The sequence below is a fragment of the Felis catus genome, chromosome A1 (assembly GCF_018350175.1).
Source record: "Felis catus isolate Fca126 chromosome A1, F.catus_Fca126_mat1.0, whole genome shotgun sequence".
NCBI lineage: Eukaryota > Metazoa > Chordata > Mammalia > Carnivora > Felidae > Felis > Felis catus.
This window is the reverse complement of record NC_058368.1, coordinates 140246527-140269763: the sequence shown is the minus strand read 5'-3', so window position 1 is coordinate 140269763 and position 23237 is coordinate 140246527. Positions and strand designations below refer to the sequence as shown.

General features: G+C 41.4%; 1 protein-coding gene and 1 long non-coding RNA gene across 2 annotated transcripts in view; one reads left to right on the top strand and one right to left on the bottom strand.

The window, feature by feature from the left end:
• SV2C (synaptic vesicle glycoprotein 2C) overlaps nucleotides 1-23237 on the bottom strand; it is a 224445-nt gene that overhangs the window by 108635 nt on the left and 92573 nt on the right. The window contains exon 3 of the mRNA XM_003981081.6: nucleotides 9715-9895. Coding sequence (XP_003981130.1) covers nucleotides 9715-9895 — 181 coding nt within the window. The remainder of the gene's footprint in view (nucleotides 1-9714; nucleotides 9896-23237) is intronic.
• On the top strand, nucleotides 8805-19579 carry LOC109501858. Its single transcript, XR_002744081.2, has 4 exons — nucleotides 8805-8935; nucleotides 11580-11770; nucleotides 17996-18174; nucleotides 19455-19579. It is a non-coding gene; the product is annotated as an uncharacterized LOC109501858 (long non-coding RNA).

Sequence of the window (23237 nt, the reverse complement as noted above, 5' to 3'; positions counted from 1 at the left end):
TACATAAATGAAGCAAACAGATCAAGATGGTTTATAAAGACTTTCTCAGGATCAGATATTGAATCTATTTTATTAGCTGTCAAAAAGGGTCAAATCTTAATTATATTTGGTAATAGGAGACTTAGAGGGAATAATAATTGAAATCCACACTCTATATAGGTGGAATATTAGCCAGATTAAAACAAAATTGAATTGACACAGCTGAAAGAATTGATATTTGGAATTTCAGAGTTGGAGTTATTCTTTTTTTTTAATTTTTTTTTAATGTTTATTTATTTTTGAGACAGAGAGAGACAGAGCATGAACGGGAGAGGATCAGAGAGAGAGGGAGACACAGATTCCGAAGCAGGCTCCAGGCTCTGAGCCATCAGCCCAGAGCCCGATGCGGGGCTCGAACTCGCGGACCGCGAGATCGTGACCCGAGCTGAAGCCGGACGGTCAACCAACTGAGCCACCCAGGCGCCCCAGAGTTAGAGTTATTCTTAAGAAATAGTAATTAATGTTGGGCTTTTACAACTTTAATTATAGAAATATAAAGAAACTGGAGCACCTGGGTGGCTCAGTCAGCTAGGCATCCAACTTTGGCTCGGGTCATGATCTCATGGTTCTTGGGTTCTAGCCCCGCGTGGGGCTCTGTGTTGACAGCTTGGAGCCTGGAGCCTGCTTTGGATTCTGTGTCTCCCTCTCTCTCTGCCCTTCCCCCATTTGCGCTCTGTCTCTGTCTCTATCTCAAAAATAAACACTCAAAACTTAAAAAAAAAAAAAGAAGTATAAAGAAGCTAAAAAAAAACTGTGTTAAAACACATTCTAGAATAAGTTGGGACCACTCTCCAACCCCATTCTACATGCATGTGTGCCCACATCTGTGAGTGTACACACACACACACACACATACACACACACACATACACACGCACCCCACCTCAAAAGGTCTACATGTGACTCAATACCAGGCATCTTGTGAATATCATGAAACACATTTATTTTCCTCAATAATCTAAGGCAAATTCATGAGCGGGATATTGTATACGGCAAAGGGTGTGTCAGCTTTACAGACAAAATATCTCCTCTGTCGGGAATATGAGACACATAAGTTAAGTCAGTTTAGCACAGCAGGATGAAAGGGAATGCCAAATATTAATGTCTGCACATACTTCACTGAGAAACTGAGAAGCCTGATGATCTTAAGGCTGCAAATTTCACAGCCTTACCTCATACTAGTCCAGTTCAGACGGCAGCTATGGTAGATTATGTTGGTCCCTGTACCTCATCATACTGGCTTAGGCTGGCTACGGAGGCAAAGATAGGGAAGAGTTCAGGGTTTTGCAATAAAAGAGGGAGGCTATGGATAAAAAGAGTAATTGTACTTAAAATGGCTTGAAATATGACAGTTTAGAGGAAAAATTATGGAATGTCTGATGAGTTCTTGTCCTGAGGAGGGATTCTATTGAGTAATTCTGTTCTGCTCTAATTCCCCAGTAAGCATGTAACAAAGAATAATTTCATTCTAACTTATTTCACCGTGTGATTGTCAAATGGTCCTTCACCTCAATCTTCCATCTTCCATTTCCACCGGGAAATGGGGCATTAGGTGAGGACAGAATTCAGGAGGAAGTTTAATATGCACTGTAAAGTCACATGCTCCATACTGATAATATGCAGAGGGTGAAGTCTACCCGAGCTGACTCTGACAGCATTTACTAAGATGGGTATTATGGGCTTATAAAAAGAATACTGAATGGTGAAGTCTATACTGGGTATAGTCTGTACAATTACAAGAAAGTTGCATGAAAATATCCTTTTAATCTTCACTCAGAATCAACAAAAAAATGAAAATCAACGACAATGAACTGCCAGGCAAATTGCACAGCAATTCAGAACCAATTCATTATGCTTTATTGAATTGGACCCAGAAATAAACAATTAAAGCAGCAGTCCTGAAGAAGGACTTTGCAGTGACTTCCTTTTCATGAAAGCAAACAGACTACTACAGAGGCTTAGAGAAAAGAATACAGATCTAATGGTTTCTGAATGGGCTGCGTTCACACAGAAAATGAGATTGCTGCATCAATTAGAAAGCACCTGTTCATTACGAGTACTCAAGATAGAAACAGGAGAACACTTACTGGTAACCGAACCAGTCATCAAATCAAGAATGGGAATCTCCCATACCCAGGGGCAGTGCTAAAGGATGTGTGGTTTGGGTACCTCTAGTTTTCCACTCTCCAAAGCCACAGATTTAAACAAAAACTCATATTCTTTGATGTGGGCAGTTGTTATTTTCTCAATATTATGTAAAGTATGGATAGAATAATTGGTAGAAACCTTGACTATTTTAAAAAATATTGAGACGTAAATATCTAATTTGGATAAAAGATGTGTTTCTAAGAAAACAGCTTCAGTACAACTCTCTTAGCCCTCGTTTGCAATCAGGTTGCTACCCTAAGCCCTCGAACCTATAGCATCCACAGCAGCACAGATACTATGCCCGGGGGAGGGGGGAGGGGGGGAGGGGGGGAGGTGTAGCTGTAGATCAGGATTCTAATGCTGTCTTGAAAAACAAAATTAATCTAGTTCTAGAAAGAACTGGAAGAACGCATTCCAGGACCACCTAAACAGTGTCATGAATAAAGGTGGTGACGAACACTACGATGATCTGTAAGAAGTGAGGACAAAACACGTGGACTTCTCCAGTCACGTGCTGTGTGCATCCAGTCATCCACTCCTCCGCTCACCCTCTCCCCGAGCTACCATTTTACCTGTCCTCCACCCCACCCCCTCCAGCCAGACTCTGGGCGAAGCACATCACGGTTGCTGGAGGTACAGATGTGAAGAACACAAGTCCCGGCCCTCAAGGAGCTGACAGAGTCTTTTCTAAAGAGCACATATGGGGGGGGGGGGGGGGGGCGCCTGGGTGGCTCAGTCAGTTAATAAGCGGCTGACTTCGGCTCAGGTCATGATCTCGCGGTCAGTGAGTTTGAGCCCCGCGTCAGGCTCTGTGCTGACAGCTCAGGGCCTGGAGCCTGCTTCGGATTCTGTGTCCCTCTCTCTGACCCTCCCCTGTTCATGCTCTGTCTCTCCCTGTCTCAAAAATAAATAAACGTTAAAAAAAATTTAAAAAAAAAGAGCACATATGGCTAATTTCTCACAATTATACACTATAAGTCTGGAAGGCCTTTTGCTCTGTTACATTTTTCTTGGGATCAACAGAACCTTTGCCAAAGAGCAACTGGGAAATAAGTGTCCAAAAGGTCAACCTTTATGTTGGAAATTCTCATATAAGCCATTGTCTAAGATAGTGCCTTCCGAAAGAAGTATCATGTGAGCCACATATATAACTTTAAATTTTCTAGAAAAGATATTAAGACAAAGAGGAAAACAATCAGCTGAAGTTAGTTTTAATATATATATTAATTTAACTCAACATACGTTCAAATATTATCATTTTAACATGTAATCCATATACAAATTATTAATGAGGTATTTGCACCCTTCTATATGTGCTAAGTCTTTGAAACCAGTGTTATGCATTTTGCATTTACAGCACATCTCAATCTGGCTGCATTTCAAGTGCTTGGTAGTTACATGCTGCCCGTTGGACAACACAGGCCTAAGAAAACAATGACTTACTGTTCACAATCCAGGTGTGTGATTACTTTTGGATCAAAAGTAATTTAATCTGTTGCCTCATCTTTCACAGTAGCACAGTTCTCCGTACTGATTCTCTGGGTCAGAAACCTTTCTGAATTGATTTGTTCAAAATGTTTATTTAGTGTCTATCATGTACTGGGCACTGTGTCATATGAAATCAGAGATACTTCTCATTGAATCCGAGACAGCGCAGCCTGGTGGTATAAACGTGGATTCTGGAGCCAGACTGCCTATGTACGACTGCATAACTTGCCATGTGACCTTGGACGGTTATTTAACCTCTCTGTGCCTCAATTTCGCTATCTAGAAAATGGGTAGAATAAAGGGTATCTTCTTCATAGGGTCACCATGAGGTTTAAGGGAGTCATTATTATAAGTGCTTAACATAGCATCTCTTGTAGGGCAAGCACATACAGGCATTTGATAAAACACATTTTAAGAGTTTCGCAAATTTTGAAATGAGTCTGCATTTTTCAAATATGAGAAGGAAATAAAATGTATCTTAAGAGAAAGACTACTTTAAGGGGAGAATCTTATACAGTTCAGAATGAGACTAAAACTCAGAAGACCTGAGGATCTAGTGAACATTTGGAAGCTGCTTAATCTATCTGTGCCACTAGCTTCTAATTAAAAAAAAAAGCATAATATTTTTGCAAACCTACTTATTAAAAATGTTGTGGGAATAAATGAGATGCTCAGTATAAAACACTGAAGAATTCCAGTTAGTGGGGATCATTTCTACAAAGCGAAGGTATTCTGGTTCTAATGCAGTTAATAGAGGGATATTGAAAGTAGCTCTGAAGTATGCATTTGTGAGGCTCCATTTGCAGAAGGAGTAATGGCTATTTGTTCACTCTGATACACAGACACACAGAAATTTCATTTTGATTCTGTTGCTATATTTTCCTCCTGACCTTTATGCCAGGCCCTCGGTGAGAAGCTCCCAACTCTGACGTTGCCCAGCATTTGAAGCATTACAATTCCCATAATTAACATTGACTGGAGACAAATAATTTAATTCTGGGGCAAATGAAAATGAATCAGTGGTGTCAACTCCATTTCCTCTCTTCCTAATTTTCTGTAACAAAAGAGGAGAGGGAAGCGTCTATTCCCTGGTGTGAGATTCACTTAGGAAAGTGAGAGACAGATGAATAATTGGTGATGCCCTATTCCTCATTCTCACTGTTGTCTCCAGCTAGAAAATCATTCTTTGTACCGAACAAATATTTAAATTTTTTTTTCAACGTTTATTTATTTTTGGGACAGAGAGAGACAGAGCATGAACGGGGGAGGGGCAGAGAGGGAGACACAGAATCGGAAACAGGCTCCAGGCTCTGAGCCATCAGCCCAGAGCCTGACGCGGGGCTCGAACTCACGGACCGCGAGATCGTGACCTGGCTGAAGTCGGACGCTTAACCGACTGCGCCACCCAGGCGCCCCCCCAAATAAATATTTAAAGTCACACGAAATACAGCAGCTGGACATATTTATGTTTCTAACAAAATATATTCATGACTTGGTATGGGAAATTAAGAGGAAAGCACATTTAAAGGCAATAAAACCACAAACTCAGGTAGACCTCAGGCTAAATGAAGTAATCCTTCCCAGTCTCCCTTATCTGCAGAGATAGGAATATAACACAGCGCTGTCGATGCTTCAGCAATGAAATAAGACAGAGCAGCTGGCAACCAGTGGCATTTGCAATAAAATCAACAGGAAGGTATCTTGACCTTGGATTCAGAATGCAGTTTACTTATGTACAGAGTTGCTAGTTCAAAAGGACTAAGTTGTAACTTCAGTCCTAGCTGTGTCTTCCTGGTTCCATCACTGAACCAAAATCTGCAAAATGAAGGCTCTGCCTATGACCCAGACATTCTCTTCCTCCTCTGCAATCCCTAGTGTGTGGAACTGGTGGACAGGTGCTAGACCAATGTGGAGATTCTTTCAGTGACGATGTCTATTCCAATTATGCATTCTGGAACTGGGAAATGACCATAGGATGGATTCAGTGGGTACCGTGGGTCCCGCTTTGAGACGGACCTGAGCTACAGCTCCATGATCTCCCAAGCACCATAAGCCCCTACTCTGACTGGTGAACCTCAGTGACAGTTTGGATCTCCTGGAATTAGTGTCACTTCAGAGCCAGTGCCTAGTAAGCCCCCTCCCCCCAAAGTCTGATTATCTCCTTTCCCCTCAGCAGTGTAACCCTGGCAAAAGGCCATAAGTCTCTTGGGGAAGGCTGAGTGAAAGATTAACAGTGCATAGTTTCAGTAGTATACTAATGTCCTGAAGAGACCATCTCCCCTTTATTTGAGGCATTCTGGGTCTGTAAACTGGCTCAAGTCAGGGAATTCACTGATGGGCCATGACTCTCTCCTGAGCCTCGTGACTTTTATGATTCAAGTTAAGCTTTCATTCACTTGACCTAGAATTCTTCTGCTTATCCAGACCAACTAAGACTATAGCAAGCTTCCTATCTATTTCACTTCTGGCAACACCACAATCAAGTGGCCAATACAACAGGTCTAACCACCGGTGGGACTGGTGTCCTTTACAGGTAAGGATGCCCACCTTGCCTTGAGCAGACAGGCCCCATCCTCTTGGAATTTACAAGCTGGAGGAAGAGAGAAATTAACACATGAAAAGCAAATATTTGCAGGTTCTGTAGTGAGAGCCACTGGAAGGGCTGGTCTCAGGATGCCCTGGTCTTTCTGATGCCCTGAGCTCTAAGGGTTCTGGGAGAACTTCTGATAGCAGAAAAGATGGCATGAGCCATAGTCCTGGGAAACACATGGAGCATTGACAGGTCTGAGCATCAGAGGCTCATGAAAGAAAAACACCAACCTTCTGAAACCTTATTTCCTTGGTCATCTAGTTTTACTCAGTTTAGGACTCAGATCAGATGGGGATGATGGGAGCTCTTAACTAAGTACAAACTACAAGATCTCTGGAGAAAGCAGAGCCTTGGCTGAACTGGCCCAAAGATTCAGAGAGTGAATCAGGGTGTCCAGATGGAACTTGAGAGATGCCGAGAAAAGCCCTCTATCACAGAGAGAGCGTCTCACATGTTGTGTGTAGGTGACATGGCTCATAAACTCAGCCAAGGAACAAAGATAACTTTCTTCATTTTCCTTAACAACTTCATTTCTCCAGCCCCCTCAGCAGCTGGATCCCACAAAACTCTGGGTGTTTTGCACCTGAACTTCCCCTTCAGCTCCCCGCCCCCCCCCCCCCCCCCAGGGAATCTCCATCTCTTTTCACAAAAGAAGAATCAGGCTGGAAAGCTTGAATGACTCTCCTAAGGTCCCAGTAAAGGGCAAGGGTGTAGTGAACTTGGATTTCTGGACTCCCAGCGCTGTGCCAACTTGGCGAAGGCACAGTGCGTTAGCCTCTGGTATCACAATTTATGGAGCCTAGCTGAGTTAGCAATACACAGACTGTGCTTTGCCAGGTAGATTATGTTATTTAGAAGTCAGCAGCCCTGAACTGCTGGCTGAGGAATGATTTGTCTGCGACAGGGAAGAGGATGATATCCTGAATATATCCAGGCAGTGTCTGCTTCTGTACTGCCCTTGAATTAACTTCTAGGCAGTCCATTAGCCTGGAGTATTTTGCAACCACCATAATAGCCCTTTTCTCTGCAGTCAATTGGGTTGACCACGTCATAATCCAGAACTGGCAATTAAAACTGCTATAATGATTTGACCACAGTCGGGGACTTTTGAGTCCATGGATATCACTGCAATTTCCTGGATACGATTGTAAATGGAAAGGACTAGAAGGTTCAGAACTTAGGTGTTAGCCTTTTCGCGGAAGGCTTGTGGTATTACATTGGTAAGAAAAAGTAGAAAGGAGACTTAGCCTTTCCTGGTGGCAAAAATGCCTTATCCTATGGACCCCGAGAAGGTCCTTTAAACAAATAGCCCCAGACAACACCTGTTCTTCCTCAGGTACCCCGGCTCACTCAGCATTAGGTCTGCTGCAGCCCCTTGAATCCATGATCCAAATCACCTCCCCAGGTTGCCCTGTGTATCACCAATATCATACAGAGCTCTGAGCACCAAGGGTCCCCTCTGCTGAGGAAAGGCCTTCTTGCTCTATCATTAAAAAGCAAATTATTGATTCTGGTAATTTGTTTCTCAAGGAAAAAATATTCTTACACTTTCCCAAACTTTCCAATTTTCTTGGTTTATTGCAATGATCTACTGGAATGTCTTCACTCTAAGGAGAGCTCTTGAAATTTGGGCAAGTTACTCACATATTTGCAAAGTGCCCACTGTGTGCAGAGCATAGCATATGAAGGTCTATAAGAAGATGAAAGAGCACATTAGAAAAATCTGTGGATAACCCACCAATCTCAATATGCACACACATCTTGTGGCATAAACTGATGCAAAAGTCAAATATTTTGAATGAGTTATAAAAGGGATGCATTAGTCTACATGTGGAAATCTTTGAACTCTTGAAGTAACCAGTTATACAGTCTTTCCCTCTGATGCCTTATGTTTCTCTTTATTTTAGCTGTGATTTTAAAGCACTACTTTATGTAATTAAGGAAGACCTAATGTAGCTCTTTGATCTTCTCTTTTGGCAAAACTGTGTTTTCCTGTGTGGGTACCACTCTCACCAACAACCACAACTAATATGCTTCTCAAATTCCTAACCCAGGACTGTCTCCTTTCCTTTATTCAGTTATTTACTTTTATTTTATGTTATTCCTATAGATTCATCTTGTGACAGATACCTCAGAAAGAACGTCTCTAGCGAAAATAAAGTTCTCAAACAGAAACTTTGTATTTTTACTATTATTTTCCTTGTTGAAGCAGAGTATCTTGGACTCTCCTAATTAAGCTGTTGGGTTTTCCTAAGCTGTGGATTCACTTAGGGTAGTAACATGTGCTTCAAGCTCTTTAAAGAAAATGGCTCCACCATTGGCTATACGGCTGTCCCTCATTATCTGCAATTTCACTTTCCCCAGTTTCAGTTACTTGTGCTATCAGTTCCTCGTGGTCAACTGCAGTCCAGAAGCAGACAATCTTCCTTCTGACTCATCATCAGAAGGTCAATAGTAGCCTAACACTACATCACAATGGCTACATCATTCACCTCACCTCATCTCATCATGTGAGCATTTTATCATCTCACATCATCACAAGAAGAGGAGAGAGTACGGTACAATAGGATATTTTCAGAGAGAATATTCACATAACTTTCATTACAGTATATTGTTATAACTGTTCTATTTTTATCAGTATTGTTGTTAATCTCTTACTGTGCCTAATTGGTAAGTTAAACTTTACTATATATATATATATATATATATATATATATATATATATATATATATACACACACACACACACATATATACACACACACACATATATATATATATACACACACACACATACACATACATACATACATACATAAAAAAATAACCTAGCACATACAGGGTTCAGTACTATCGGCAATTTCAGGCATCACCTGGGGATTTTGGAATGTATCCCCCATGGAGAAGGGGGAGCTATGGTACTATGCCATTGCACTTGGCTAACAACACAACTTCTGTTAATTCAGTAAAAATCAGGAACTTATAAAAAGAATGTATTACATCTCAAGAAGTAAGACTTCCTACCAAGTTAAATACGTTGTTAGCATAGATCAATAAAATAACATTTGCTTGAGACACACTCATACTGGATTTAAGAGCAAGCCTGAATGGTGTGAACCTTTAACTAGCTCATAATAGGTAGGACCTTAGCTATTTCTTGCTTAAATTAAATTTTCAGAAGAAAAAGCACTTATGAATGCATTCTGACATAGATTCCACTTAGAGTAAAACCATTTCCTGGAAGTAAAATACTAAAAGAATCAGCCACTAGAACATAGATGTATTCTCTCTTCTCTCCTGTACTTACAGGTCGATAATTATATTTCTAAGAACCAATACTGCAGTTCTTAAGAGATAATTTTTCAGTAATGAGGTCCTCTAGAGTGGAAAACGTACACAATTATGAAGAATAAACATATTGCTATAAAATATGAAGGAAAAAACCTTACCCGAATCCAGAAAGTAAGCGACAGAAGAGAAAAAATCCATAACCTTGGACAAAGGATGAAAGGAAGGCAAAAAATCCGTTGATAGACATGCAGATCAAAAGAGACTGCTTCCTCCCCACTTTGTCTGCCAGTCCTCCCCAGAAGAAAGCCCCTGCCATCATCCCGAGGTACACTATGCTGCCTGCAACACACAGAAAACAAAGAAACATGTCAGAGATTGGGAGCAAATGACACATGTAAGAGCAAATGAACAAGAGACAAAATACATTTCAGCATTTGTATGGGAAAAATTTCCTTTAAAAAATATATCCTTCAGGGGTGCCTGGGTGGGTCAGTCGGTTAAGTGCCTAACTCCTGATTTTGGCTCAGGTCATGATCTCATTGTTCATGGGATTGAACCCTGTGTCAGGTTCCTCACTGATAGTGCAGAGCCTGCTTGGGATTCTCTCTCATTCTCTCTCTCTCTCTCTCTCTCTGCCCCTCCCCTCCTTGCTCTCTATCTCTCTCTCTCAAAATAAATATATACATATATATACATATATATATATATACATATATATATATGTATATGTATATATATGTATATATATATACTTCAGGATACACAAATCATCTTTCAAGTTGGAAAGTAAGCTCTCTGTGGGCTACCTTTAGCTGTCATGATCAATGACAAAGGCAAAAGACAAAACTGCAATGTTCTCACCAACCTCGTGATAACGGGTACATAGTACACAGGCACAAGGAGGCTCCGCCCAGAACAATCCTGGAGTTTGACTCTCAGGCATGTCACCTTTGGTCCAAATGCCCAGCTTAGCACCATGACAAGGTCAAGATGGGAGACTGAGTCAAGGGGTCCCTGATCAAATGGGTGCCTCAGCCTGCTTCAAATCTCTGCCTTTAGCAGATGAATGGACCAAGGCCAGACTCTTATGGACTCTCTAGAGGATTCCATGTGTCTTTCTCTCTGATTTCCCCTGAACATCCTGGCCCTTCCTGGGGAAGGTAGGTTTAGAGATTATAAGAATTAATCTTAAAATAGTCTCAAACTTTGCTCATAAGAGAAAGTATTCTCTTGGATCAGAAGCTTAAGGAGTCTAAGGAGAAGAAAAACAACTGTTGTAGTTTGGGAACTGTTAAACTTATTATGGTTGGCTTTACTTCCATAGTGGAAACAGATGCAAAATCAAGAGTTATATCGATGTCCCTCTTGGTGTCATTGTGAATACACACGTGAATTTTCTAATTCACTTGCTTCTTCTAAAAAACCAGGCCCCCAGAAGTCCTGTCCCGAATCTTTCTCAGGATGAAATAATATGAGGTATGGAAAAGTTACTTGAGGGAAGTTTCTAAAAGGGTGTGCCAGTGTCTAGGGGGAAATGACATAGTTAATAAATGAAAGTCTGTTCTATCTGGATGTGGCATTTAAAAAGCTGCTACAGGGGCGCCTGGGTGGCTCAGTCGGTTAAGTGGCCGACTTTGGCTCAGGTCATGATCTCACAGACTGTGAGTTCGAGCCCTGCGTCGGGCTCTGTGCTGACAGCTCAGAGCCTGGAGCCTGTTTCCGATTCTGTGTCTCCCTCTTTCTGACCCTCCCTCGTTCATGCTCTGTCTCTCTCTGTCTCAAAAATAAATAAACGTTAAAAAAATTAAAAAAAAATAAAAAGCTGCTACAACATCTCACAACCATTTCTGCTTTTCCCCCACTTCACCAAACCACCCCTTGAACAGTTCCTTTTCAAAGGCACATTCAAGATACTCAGCAGCATTAAAGTAACAAGTTAAAAAAACACAATTTATTGCTTCAGATTAGTTTGGGAAATATCCTATTTAAAAACTCACCCTGAATTCATTTGCTTAATACACAGCTAATGGATCAATATGAGACCCAGAAGGAGAACATCTGGTAAAGGCTGATGACCTTGACATCAATGACCTATGGATGCTGCTTTGCAGATAGCTGAGTATGAGCAGCTACAATAGATGGCAAATTTTGGAACAAATGTGTAGGAAGACAAAACAAAAGCCATTTTCATTTAGACGGGGATACTGCAAATGGGTGAGTGGTCATCCTCTGCCTTGGTGGGAATGACATGTTTTTCCCTTTACTACGGGGCTAACGATACAGAGATCATCCTTCTCAAAAAAAAAAAAAAAAAAAAAAAGATACTCAAATCACGAAGCCCAGTGCATGGTCACCAGACAGTTTAAACATTGTATCAGCACAAGGCAAAGGAATTCCCAAAGGAGACAGATTCACCTAGGGAAATGCATATGAAGCAATCTCTTATTTATAGCATAAGAGGCTCAAGTTGGCTACTCATGCCTCTCAGAAGAATAATCAGTAGCAAAGCTTTTCATAATACCTGTTTCTTTAAAAATGCCTACAGATCAGAAGGTGAGCTCCCATAGATCAGGAGGGGCCTATGGCTGCTGCAGCCTAAAGATGTGGCAGTCTTTCTTGTAGTCCCAGCCCCAAAGACAAAAACTGGTCACCAGCAATTGCTGAACCCTTACCAGCTCTAAGTGCATGAATTAATGTATTTACTCCTCACAACAATCCTTTGAGGTTAATACTGCGGAACCCAGTCACTGGCACAGAGAAGTTAATGATTTGACCATCGAAAAGTTAGTGGTGACTACGTCCCAGCCCATCAGCAGTTCTTTGTGTAATGTTGTTAACGACTCCTTTAACAATCCTGGCTGCCCTCCTGTGAAAACATCACAGTTCGTCCAGGCCCCTCTGTGGGGGTACCATCTAGAACTGAAAGCACTATTTCACATGTCTCTGAGGTGTCTTCTCCTTAACTCACAGAATTAGAGTCAAGTCCAGGGTAGCAGAGTATGATAGACAGGTGCAAGGGGCAAATGCTGCCTCATTCTTCCCAAGCATATGACAAGGGGTGCACCCCTTGTTCTCTGACATTCCAAATGGGCATGTCCCCAGCCATTGATGGGAGGTAAGGGGGTCAATGCTGAAAATAGCTCAGTGGTGCCAAGGAAAAATGAAAATCTAGTGTTCTTGCTAAAAATGACATGCAGTGTTTCAGAGGAGGGCAACTCCCTCCATTGTCTGGTTGTAGGAGGCATGATGCTCCTGCTGGACTGGGCTCTATATCCTAGCATGCTCCTTATTCTTAAGTCAGTCACCTGTTGCCTCATCTTCACTAAGCCAGACCACAGATTTATGAAGTCATGATTCCAGCACTTTAAGGACTCATAACTCGTTGCTAGATTTTCCCACCTGGCAGTAGTATGAGAACACGGCCCCACCATGGGAGCTTCTTAAAGCTCAGGTACAGTAACGGCTGCATGAGCTGGGCTTGCCCTTGACTTCTGGAATGGAGACAGCTCAGTGATTTGACAAGGGGCAGAACACCCTCATTTATCGTTAGCACTGTGTACTTAAGCAACCCCAAAATAATACTCATTAGAGATTTTAATATATAAAAGAGTAAAATAAAAATGGCCCATCCTTCAATTCCTCTTTCTTTATTTATAAAAATATATAATATATATACTATTTATATTTTGTATTATAAAATATATTTATATTTTATATAATATATTTACATAATAATATATTTATATAATAATTTAAATATATTTTATATAATATAATTTTATGCAATTTTAAAATAAAATATATATTTTAAATTATATTTTATATAATAAAATATAATATATTTTTTATTTTATATAACATATTATATATAATATATATTTTATATACTATAATGTATTATTTTATATTACATATATTTTCTATATTATTTTATATAATATATTATATATTGTATATTCTCTCCTGCTCTTGACCTTCTTCCCAGAGGTAACTATTATCAATTTTTCTTCTTCCAGAAAGTTTATACCTATAAATATAGAAAAATGGATAGCCTTCAGGAACATTTTTTTGTTCCTGCATAATATTTATCTTTTCTCTTGTGTTTGGGATTTCCAAACTTAGCAAACCAGAAATAAATCTCTGTCAGAAATTTAATAACTATACTTCAAGATACATTTAATATATTTCAGAAAAGCACTCACTATAACTACTAGGGGAAAATCAAACAGTTATTTTTCTGTCTTGTATTTTTTCTATGCCTAAAATAAATATGCCTCAATCTCCTTAAAAGAGAGAATATTAAATTCAATTTTAAAGAACTTATTGAGCGCCCACTATGCCTGATTTTTCCTGAAGTGCTAGAAATATAAGGATTTATAAGTCCTGATCCCTGAACTTACAAAAGAAAAACTTAGCAAACATTTATCTGATGCCTACTTGGAGCCAGGAAAAGAGGCAGACAGTTACACACCCATTATTTTACACAACCCTCCCAACAACCCCATCTGATCGTGGCCACTGATGAGTGGAGCATCCAGGCCAAAACCTTCCATGGCTTCCTGGGGACATATGACCAGGACAAAACAGTGCTGAAGTGCACCCTCAGGGGCCTGGGTTCCAAGTCGCTGAACTCTTTCTATTCCATCCAGATGGCTTAAGGAGCTCCTAATTCAGTGAGGGAGACATCAGGCACATAACAGAATGAGCCCAGCCATGAAGTGTGTGCTCCAGTGGAGGCGTAACTGTGGCAGGGGGACGAGAGGTGGCTACTAATTCTGACTGTGGCATCTGGGAAGGGTTCACTGAGAACAGAATATTTGGGAGGATTCTGAAGGATAAGAAAGATTTCAAGATGGCATTAAATTCCTCCACAACTGATAGGTTTAGCAAAATGAAATGTAGTGTCAAGTTGTATCTTCACTTCTATTCTGGCTAAAAATATGTTTCACATCTAGGGGTGCCTGGGTGGCTCAGTCTGTTAAGGTTCCAACTTCAGCTCAGCTCATGATCTCACGGCTGGTGAGTTTGGGCCCTGCATGGGGCTCTGTGCTGACAGCTTGGAGCCTGGAACCTACTTGGGATTCTGTGTGTGTGTGTGTGTGTGTGTGTGTGTGTGTGTGTGTGTCTGCCCCTCCCCTGCTTACACTGTGTGTGTGTCTCTCTCTCAAAAATACATAAACATTTAAAATATTAAAGAAAGAAAATGTTTCAGATCTAAAGATAACAATCTTTTGATCATACGTTGCATATTATTGGTAATTAGACTGTCCCTCTGGTATGCCATGGACAGGATTTAGCCTCTCCAGTAGCTTACTGGAGACAAACAGCACAATTAGAAGATTTATTTGTAGATTTTACGACCTAATTATAAGCCAAACCTTTGAATGTTAGCAAGGGCACGAAGTGAATAAAACTGGAAACACTCTGGGATCGTCAGAATCCAAATTGTATTTCCTGGCTTGTTTTCATATTTCTATTTTGTCTTCCCTGTATGATGATGAGGATTCTCTGAAAACGCAGAGCAGGGATATGCTTTTGACACAAACCAGCCTCCTGCTCTCCACACTTCATGATGCTGCTAATGGCCAGAGTTCAGAGGTCCCTTATCTCAAGGACGGGAAAACTGACGCCGTGAGAAGCCAGTACCTGAAATCAAATCTTCTAGATCCTTGCTCCTCAGAGTATGACCTCTGAACCAACAGCACCGGCACCCTGGAGGCACATGCTAGAAATGCGGACTCTTAAGGCTCCACTCCACCCCTACAGAAGTCAGAAGCTACATCTGAACACGATTCCCACAGATCTGTGCACACTTCAGAATCTGAAAGCACTTTTAGGCTGGTGTGCTTTCCATTAAAACACTTAACCTTTCTAACGTTTTTTTTTTTTTTTACTTGAAGTTTGTATTCGTGTAATACATATTTGACAGGAGGAGATGCGGGCTATCGCATATTTTAATTCCAAAGACACAGAACAAGCAAGATCTCCCTACACAAGCTGCAGATGTGTCAAGGGCAAGGAGAAACCTTGTGCCTCCCCTAGGACCTGCCTGCCCAGGACTAGCTAGAGGCAGAACTCCATGTGAGAGGCCAGGCTGTGACTCTCAGATCCTTTCAGGAATTGAATGAAGATTCTAATTCAGCTGGGCTTCCAGGAGGCTCAACCTGACCTGAGGCTCACTCTCCTCTTACCACAGCTCAGGCTCAGGGCACCCGGCCCAGCCTCTCATTCTTTCAGAAGACCAAAAGAGGCCTCAGGCATGACTTCCTCACTAAAGCATTTTCTAACATGGGGGCTGATTCCATTTATTTAATCATACCCTCATTTCCCCTGATGAATATCACATTTCCATTTCTGTCTCTTTTCTAATAAGCTGCTTTTGATTCTTTATGACAATACCTAAGGGCCACATCTTCTCCCCCAGCACCATTTTAAACCACATTTAAACTAAGCAGAACAATTTTAAGAAATGTATATAGTAGTTTTTCTCATAGAAATGTTTAACCAGGTTTTTAAACGTTGTTTGAAGCACTTCAGTTATCCAGGGCTAATGCATTACTCTATAATTCATTGCAGCATTTATTTACAAATTGGATTTCTGCAAAAATCATTCTGTGGCAGTATTCTGAATTCAATGATAAATAATCTCCATGAGGCAATGATCACATTCACCTTTTAAAAGGGAATTTTCTTAGGCTAAAACAAATTTTCAAGTCAAAGAAAAATAAAAATAAGCCTAATTTGAAAAGATATACAGACCCCTTATGTTTACTGCAGCACTATTTACAATAACCAAGATACGGAAGCCACGGAGGTGTCTGTTGATATATGAATAGATAAGGAAGATGTCACACACACACACACACACACAGGAATATTATGCAGCCATAGAAGGATAAGATTGTGCCATTTGTGACAACGTGGATGGAACTAGAAGGTATAATTCTAAGTGAAATAAATCAGACAGAGAAAGACAAATCCTGTATGATTTCACTCATATGTGGAATACAAAACAAAACAAAACAAAACAAAAAGAAAACAGAAACAGATCCATAAATACAGAGAACAAAGTGGTGATCGCCAGAGGACAGGGAGGTGACTGGATAGGCAAAATGGGTGTAGAGAAGTCAAAGATACAGGCTTCCAGTTATGGAATGAATAAATCCTGGGGACGAAAGGTACAGCAGAGGAAGTATAGTCAGGGTATTGTATTAGTGTTGTATAGTGATGTATGGTAGCTAAACCTGTGGTGAACATAGCACAATATAAAGAACCGTCAGATCGCCAAGTCGTGCACCTGAAACAAATGTAACATCGTAAGTCAACTACACTTCAACTAAAAACAAAGACGGCTATGCTGCAAGTCGGACTTGGGCCATAGCCACACCCCTGTGATAGGATCTATAGTGATACATGTGAAAAAGCCAGATTTCAGACTGTTGTTATTTGAATACACATGCAGATAAGTGCTGCTTTTTCTAAAGGCTATGATCAAATTTTAGAATCGTTGTGTTTTTTTTGCCTGCCACACTTGGATTGGATATAGTACTGGACATAAACTTAGCCTTTGGCAGATACACTAACATTTTCATGCAGGAGTCTATCTCCACAAGGTATCACTTATCAGAGGACCTTGTTCATACAGCAGTATTTGGCCTAATATTTCTTTTTTCTTATTAAAATTTTTGTTTAATGTTTATTTATTTGGGGGAGACAGAACAGAGTGGGGGAGGGGCAGAGAGCTGGAGACACAGAATCTGAAGCAGCCTCCAGGTTCTGAGCCGGTCAGCACAGAGCCCGATGTGGGACTTGAACCCACGAAGCACAGGATCATGACCTGGGCCGAAGTCGGACACTCAACCGACTGAGCCACCCAGGCACCCCTTGGTCTAATATATTTCTTACACTGAGAAATCTTTACATCCTGTCTGGCTAGGGGAAGTTAAGGGGAAGGGTCTGCGGCCTGTACAACTGAAAGGTGTACTCAAGATGAGGAGACATACGAACCTTCTCTGTTCTGGCAAGGTGAACAATCCTTTGGGACTTTGAGCATGATTCCTTTTTGTGTAAGGTCCTGAAATGCTAATAGTACTATTGGTGTGAAGTAAAGAGAGAACAGAAGAGAAGGGAATGGTTATGGAAAAGAGACAAGAGGAGGAAAAAGGGGGGCTCGGGGATGGTGTAGAAAGTGCAGTTATAGCTTTTGGCCTCCCTTAGCTTGAGTTCTGAAAAGATACCACCTGAAACAGTACTGGAAGAGTTATCTAATTTTTATGTCTGAAAGACTTTATGTATTTATTTATTCATTTGCATTTTGAAACGATTTGAATAAATAAATAATAAGCTGAGTAGATTTAAATCAATGAATTTAAATAATTAATAAATAATTAATAGCCTTCTCTTAACCAACCTCTCACTTTCTCTAATTACTGTTTTTAGTAGCCACGGGTAAGGCCCATTATGTGTCCGAATGCATCTGTGGACTTTCACAAAATCAAATGCAAGTATGGAAAGTGAAAATATTCAAGGCATATGTACAGATGAAAAAGAAAAACCCTTCTAATTTGCAATGGAGAACATTTGCAACAAAAGTCGGTTCACCTTTGCTGGAAAGAACTGTAAATATCAGATGTAGTCTACAGCACATTTCTGACTTACCTTTGGGAAGTCTGACATTTAAGTCCTGTGGTGCAGGCAGAGACCGATGCAGCCACCTGCTTGCACACGCAGGGAACACTGCATCAAATAACATTACTACTTGTTACCTAAGTCTACCTGGGAACTGAACAGATTCCAAAGGCCCAAAGACACTCTCACTGAATCCAGAGAACCAAATGCAGGAGGAAAGACCTTATGAGGAAGCCCAGACTTCTCTAACACCCTTCCCCAAATGGCTAGTATCTAGCATGCCCACTGGATAGAGGAAGAGATATTCAAATATATTTTACATATATAGCTCTGGAGGCCCCAAAAGGGCTATTTCAGCCCCCTTGCTGTTCAAAGCATTAAAGACACAAGTCTTGGGAATGAAGAACATTACAGAGAGTCATTTTGTGGTATGCCATGAGATCACCTATTGGTTCCATACCAATAGGACCTCTCTCTCTGCAAACTTCCCCTACTCCAGGCCTGTGCTAGGGGAGAGAAGTGGTAACTGAACACTTGTTTCAAAAATCCCAATCAATGAGTCAACAATGAGCAGGTGGTCATTAATTCACAGCTCTTAGTTGAGCTCCTGCTGTAAGTCAGGCATCCTTTGAGCTGTGAGGATAGGGGAAGGGAAGAAGAGTGAGGAACAGTGAGGAGAGGTCCACAAAAATGAAACTGGCATGGACCCTACTCTTGAGCAGCTCACAGTCTTTTGCAGTGGTTTCAGACAATGGCTGCACATCAGAATCATCTGGGGAACTTCAAGAAAAAGAACAGTGATGCCCAGGCCATACCCAGGGATTCTGGTTCTGGGATAGGGCTTAGGTCTTCCTCCCTCCCTCCCTCCCTCCCTCCCTCCCTCCCTCCCTTCCTTCCTTCCTTCCTTCCTTCCTTCCTTCCTTCCTTCCTTCCTTCCTTTCTCTCTCTTTCCTTCCTTCCTTCCTTCCTTTCTTTCTCTCTCTTTCCTTCCTTCCTTCCTTCCTTCCTTCCTTCCTTCCTTCCTTCCTTCCTTCCTTCCTAAATCCAAGTTAGTTAACATATAGTGTAATAATGATTTCAGGAATAGAATTTCATGATTCATCACTTATATATAACCCCCAGTGCTCAACCCAGTAGGTGCCCTCCTTAATGACCATCACCCATCCACCCATCCCCCCCATCCTACACCCTGCCAGCAACCCTCAGTTTGTTCTCTGTATTTAAGAGTCTCTTACGATTTGTCTTCCTCTCTGTTTTTATATTATTTTAGGCAATGGTACTTTAAAAACTTGCCAAATGATTCCAATATGAAGCTGGGGCTTTGAACCTTTGGTTTCCTAAGAGATTAAACACATGCAAAAAATTAATTACCATTAAATGAAACACATGCTATAATTAAGGTGAGTACATTATGCTTAAGGGGAAAAAAAGGAAGGAGTGACTTAATTAGTTCCGCGGAATTCTGAAAAGCTTCCCAGTGAATAATGGTAGGTCATGCTGAGTTTAGACCAAAGAGTAAGAATGCTCCCAGTTAGCCAGGGAAGTTCCAAGGGAAAGAAGAGGACTCAGTTAAATGGTTTGGGAGTGTGTGAGAGCACAGCACACTAAGGGAACTCCAGAAAGTTGGGGATGCATGGGGTGCAGAGTTCATACTTGGGGACAAGAGTGGCAGGAGACTGGGATGGAAGAGAGCCTAGAGTCAACCCAAGGAGATAGCCTTTATCCATTGGGAAACTAAGAAACAGGCTGGATATCACTGGAGCCTGAAGAGATCATTCATCAACTGTAGGAAGTGGGGAAGGATGGAGGGGAACATCTAGGGTAAGGCAACTGAGGCCCGAGGGGCCTGGAGCACAACCTATAAGGAAGTAGTAACTCTCAGGTGTCAACTCTGCACTTGTGAAGCCCTGAAAGTAAGTGCTTCCTTAAATTTGTGCTCCAGGCCCTGCCCAGGGGAAAAAAAGACTGCCTTCAGGAATGCCCTGGGAAGGAATGGGGGCAACCTGACCTAAGGCAGGGGCCGTGGGCTTGGAGGAGATTCACAAGGCTGGATGTATTTTTAGTGGTCAGAGACCATAGTTGTTGTAAACCGAAGAGCGACACAAGGAAGAGTAGAATAGCTTGGGAAGAATCATAACAAAATTTATAAAGAGAGAATACAACAGGAGAGCAGGCCTGACAGGCCAGTGTCTTAAACAAGCGTGAAGGAAGTCCACATTGGGAACCTTCACTGCACTGCATGAGAACAGGGCCAAATAGAGCAGCACAGGTGACACAGGTGAATCAATAAGGCCATGATCAGTATAGCTCATCTTCAGGAATGCTTCATGAAGGGAGCAGGGCTTGAGTTGAATGCCAAAGGAAGGAGACTGTGAGTAAGAAGATAGGCAGGATGGCCTTTTGCATCCCCTCAGACATACACAACAGCAGGGGGAAGGTGTGGAGTGGGAAAGAGCAGAAGCAGAAGGCTGGACAGGTAAGCGAGGGTATGCAGCCTGGTGAGAGTGGCTGGGTTGGGTGTATGGACAAGTACGATTAAGCCCCCCCAAATTTTTTTTAATTACATAGACAATGGGGAGCCACTGATGGGTTCCTGAATGTGGAATTCAGGCAATCAAAGCCCTAATGTGAAAAGATCAGGACATTTAGAGCAGGATGGGCAAACTTGTTCTGTAAAGGTCCAGACAGCAAAGACTATGTTTTAGACTTTGCAGCCTCTGCGCGTTCTGTCACAACTGATCAACTGTGAGGTTGCAGCATGAAAGCAGCCACAGAAAATAACATAAGCAAATGGGCATGGCTATGTTCCAGCGAAACTATTTACAAAGACAAGCAAAGAGTGGGACTTGGCCCGTAGGCTGTAGTTTGCAAACCCCCACTTCGAGGAAAAGTTTGCCTGGAGCAGGGCTGAGGGCAGGTGTGTGAGGACGGAGCTGGCCAGAGGAAGTATCTGAGAGACCAGAGAAACCCTAACACCAAGGCTGGGGTGGCGGCAGCATAGCGGGCAGTTTAGAGCCTTGTGAAATGTGGGATTTCTCTGCAAAGATGAAGGAAAGAGAGGACAGAGACCCAAGGATCACCCCCTGAGGAACAGCCACAGGAAGAGAAGTAAAAGAAGTCAGAGGTAAGAAGGTGTGGTCAAGGAAATGGGCAGAAGGTCTGGATGGAGCAGAGAACACCTCAGAAGAAAAGGACAACAGGAAAGGTGGTTTCTCCTCGGATACTGTGGAGTCCCGCAAAGGGCTTCTGCTCCTGGAAGAGTGGGCTATTCTGGAAGAACGGTGCTGTCACGCGTCTCATTTCCGGAAAATGCATGAGAAACAGGCTTAAGAGACATTCCTTACTCTCAAGTATACCTGCCAGCAATGAAAGGATTTTTTTTTCCCCCAATGGAGCCTCTTTTATATGAGCAGAGTGAACAAACAAAGCACAGAAATCTAAAAGCAAGGGTACTTTAGAGGACCAGACGGGCAAATAATCTTGGCGCTGTGTCCGTATCAAACCTTTTGATATTTTAAGCAACTGAAAAATGCCTGAAGGGGAAGGGCTCCTGCAGCTTAACTCAGGCCATTTCCAGACACTGGGGATGTGACTGTGTGGTAGGAAAACAGGTCTGAAAATAGACTCAAAGATCACACCGTGCTTGATCAATACTGACTACAAAATGATTACACAAGTCCTCCATGACCCCTTTCAGAAAATTATGCGGAAGTTTCTTTTTGCTGCTGGGGTTTTTTGTTTTTTTAACTTTAGGTGTGAGGTATCATAATGAAAACCAGACTAGGTCGTAATCGATTCCAGGAAATGTCTAAAGAGAGAATTCCATAATCCATTTCTGATGCTCCAACATGACCTTTTGTTTCCCCAAATAGGCAGCTACCTAAGCCGTCAGCCCAGAGCACTGAGTGAATAAATATCAGGATCGGCCTTGCACTAAAGGATATTGGTCCTAATCCATTACTGCTGGCGAAGCCGAGGTGAATTCAGGGCAGCCCTTCTTGACACTTGAGATTTATTTTGTCATTAGTGATGAAACATCATGCAAGGGCTCCCAATCCCAAACTATCAGAAGGACACTTAGGTATTTCAGGGAAGGTCACCCAAATATGCAGGTAATGACCCACAGTACTGAAGCTGTTATTTAGCGGCTCATTATTCTTAGTATGATTATAAATGATTTGTGTCTAGCATGAGCAGGTAGCCATCTGCTTGGATTAGGAAGGAAAAGATGGGACCGCTTTGAGAGTAACAAAAAAATAGAAACTTTAATCAATTATTATATTATAGCTCAAAAACAAAACAAAAAAGAAAGTTGAATCCATTTTGTTTTGTGGTCTAGAACCTAAGACCAGCTATGCTAAAAATCAACCCATCCCTAAATCCTTCAATGTGCCTTAAACACATTATAGTCATTCTTTTCTGTGAACCTTTATCCAGTTAACCTTACCAGAAACATCTTTCTCTTGCCTTTCACCCAAACCGTGTACCTTGAATTTCACCTCCACAATTTTTGGGAGCACACCCCAGACTACTCTAGTTTTCATGAGGAACTTCTATATGTTCTCACCCACATTCTGATTTGTATTCTTTGTCAGTATTTCATGTGCATCGGTCTTATCTTTACAACTTAGTTGTAATTTGACCCCCGGTAGGCACTATATTGTGTACATCTTACTCTGAAACTCCATCACACCACATTGTTCTAGGCACATTTCAAACAATCAGGAAAACCTAGCTAACGTAATTTGAATTTAACATAGGTGATTTAACCCAAACCCTTGTACCACTCACATACAGCTATGCAATTGAGGAACTAATATAAATCTGAAGTCCTGACCACAAGATCTTGAGTGTCCCGAGTAACTTTGATAAATAGCCTACTTGAGACCTTTTGTCTAGAAGAATGATACCCAAATACACACATCTACAGAACAGACTTCAAAAAAAAGTTTCTACCAGCCAATAGTGAAATGCAAAAACAAACAAACAAAAAAACCCAAGAAAAATAATATATGCCATTTTGTAAAGATTAATTTATTTGGCTTAAAGATCT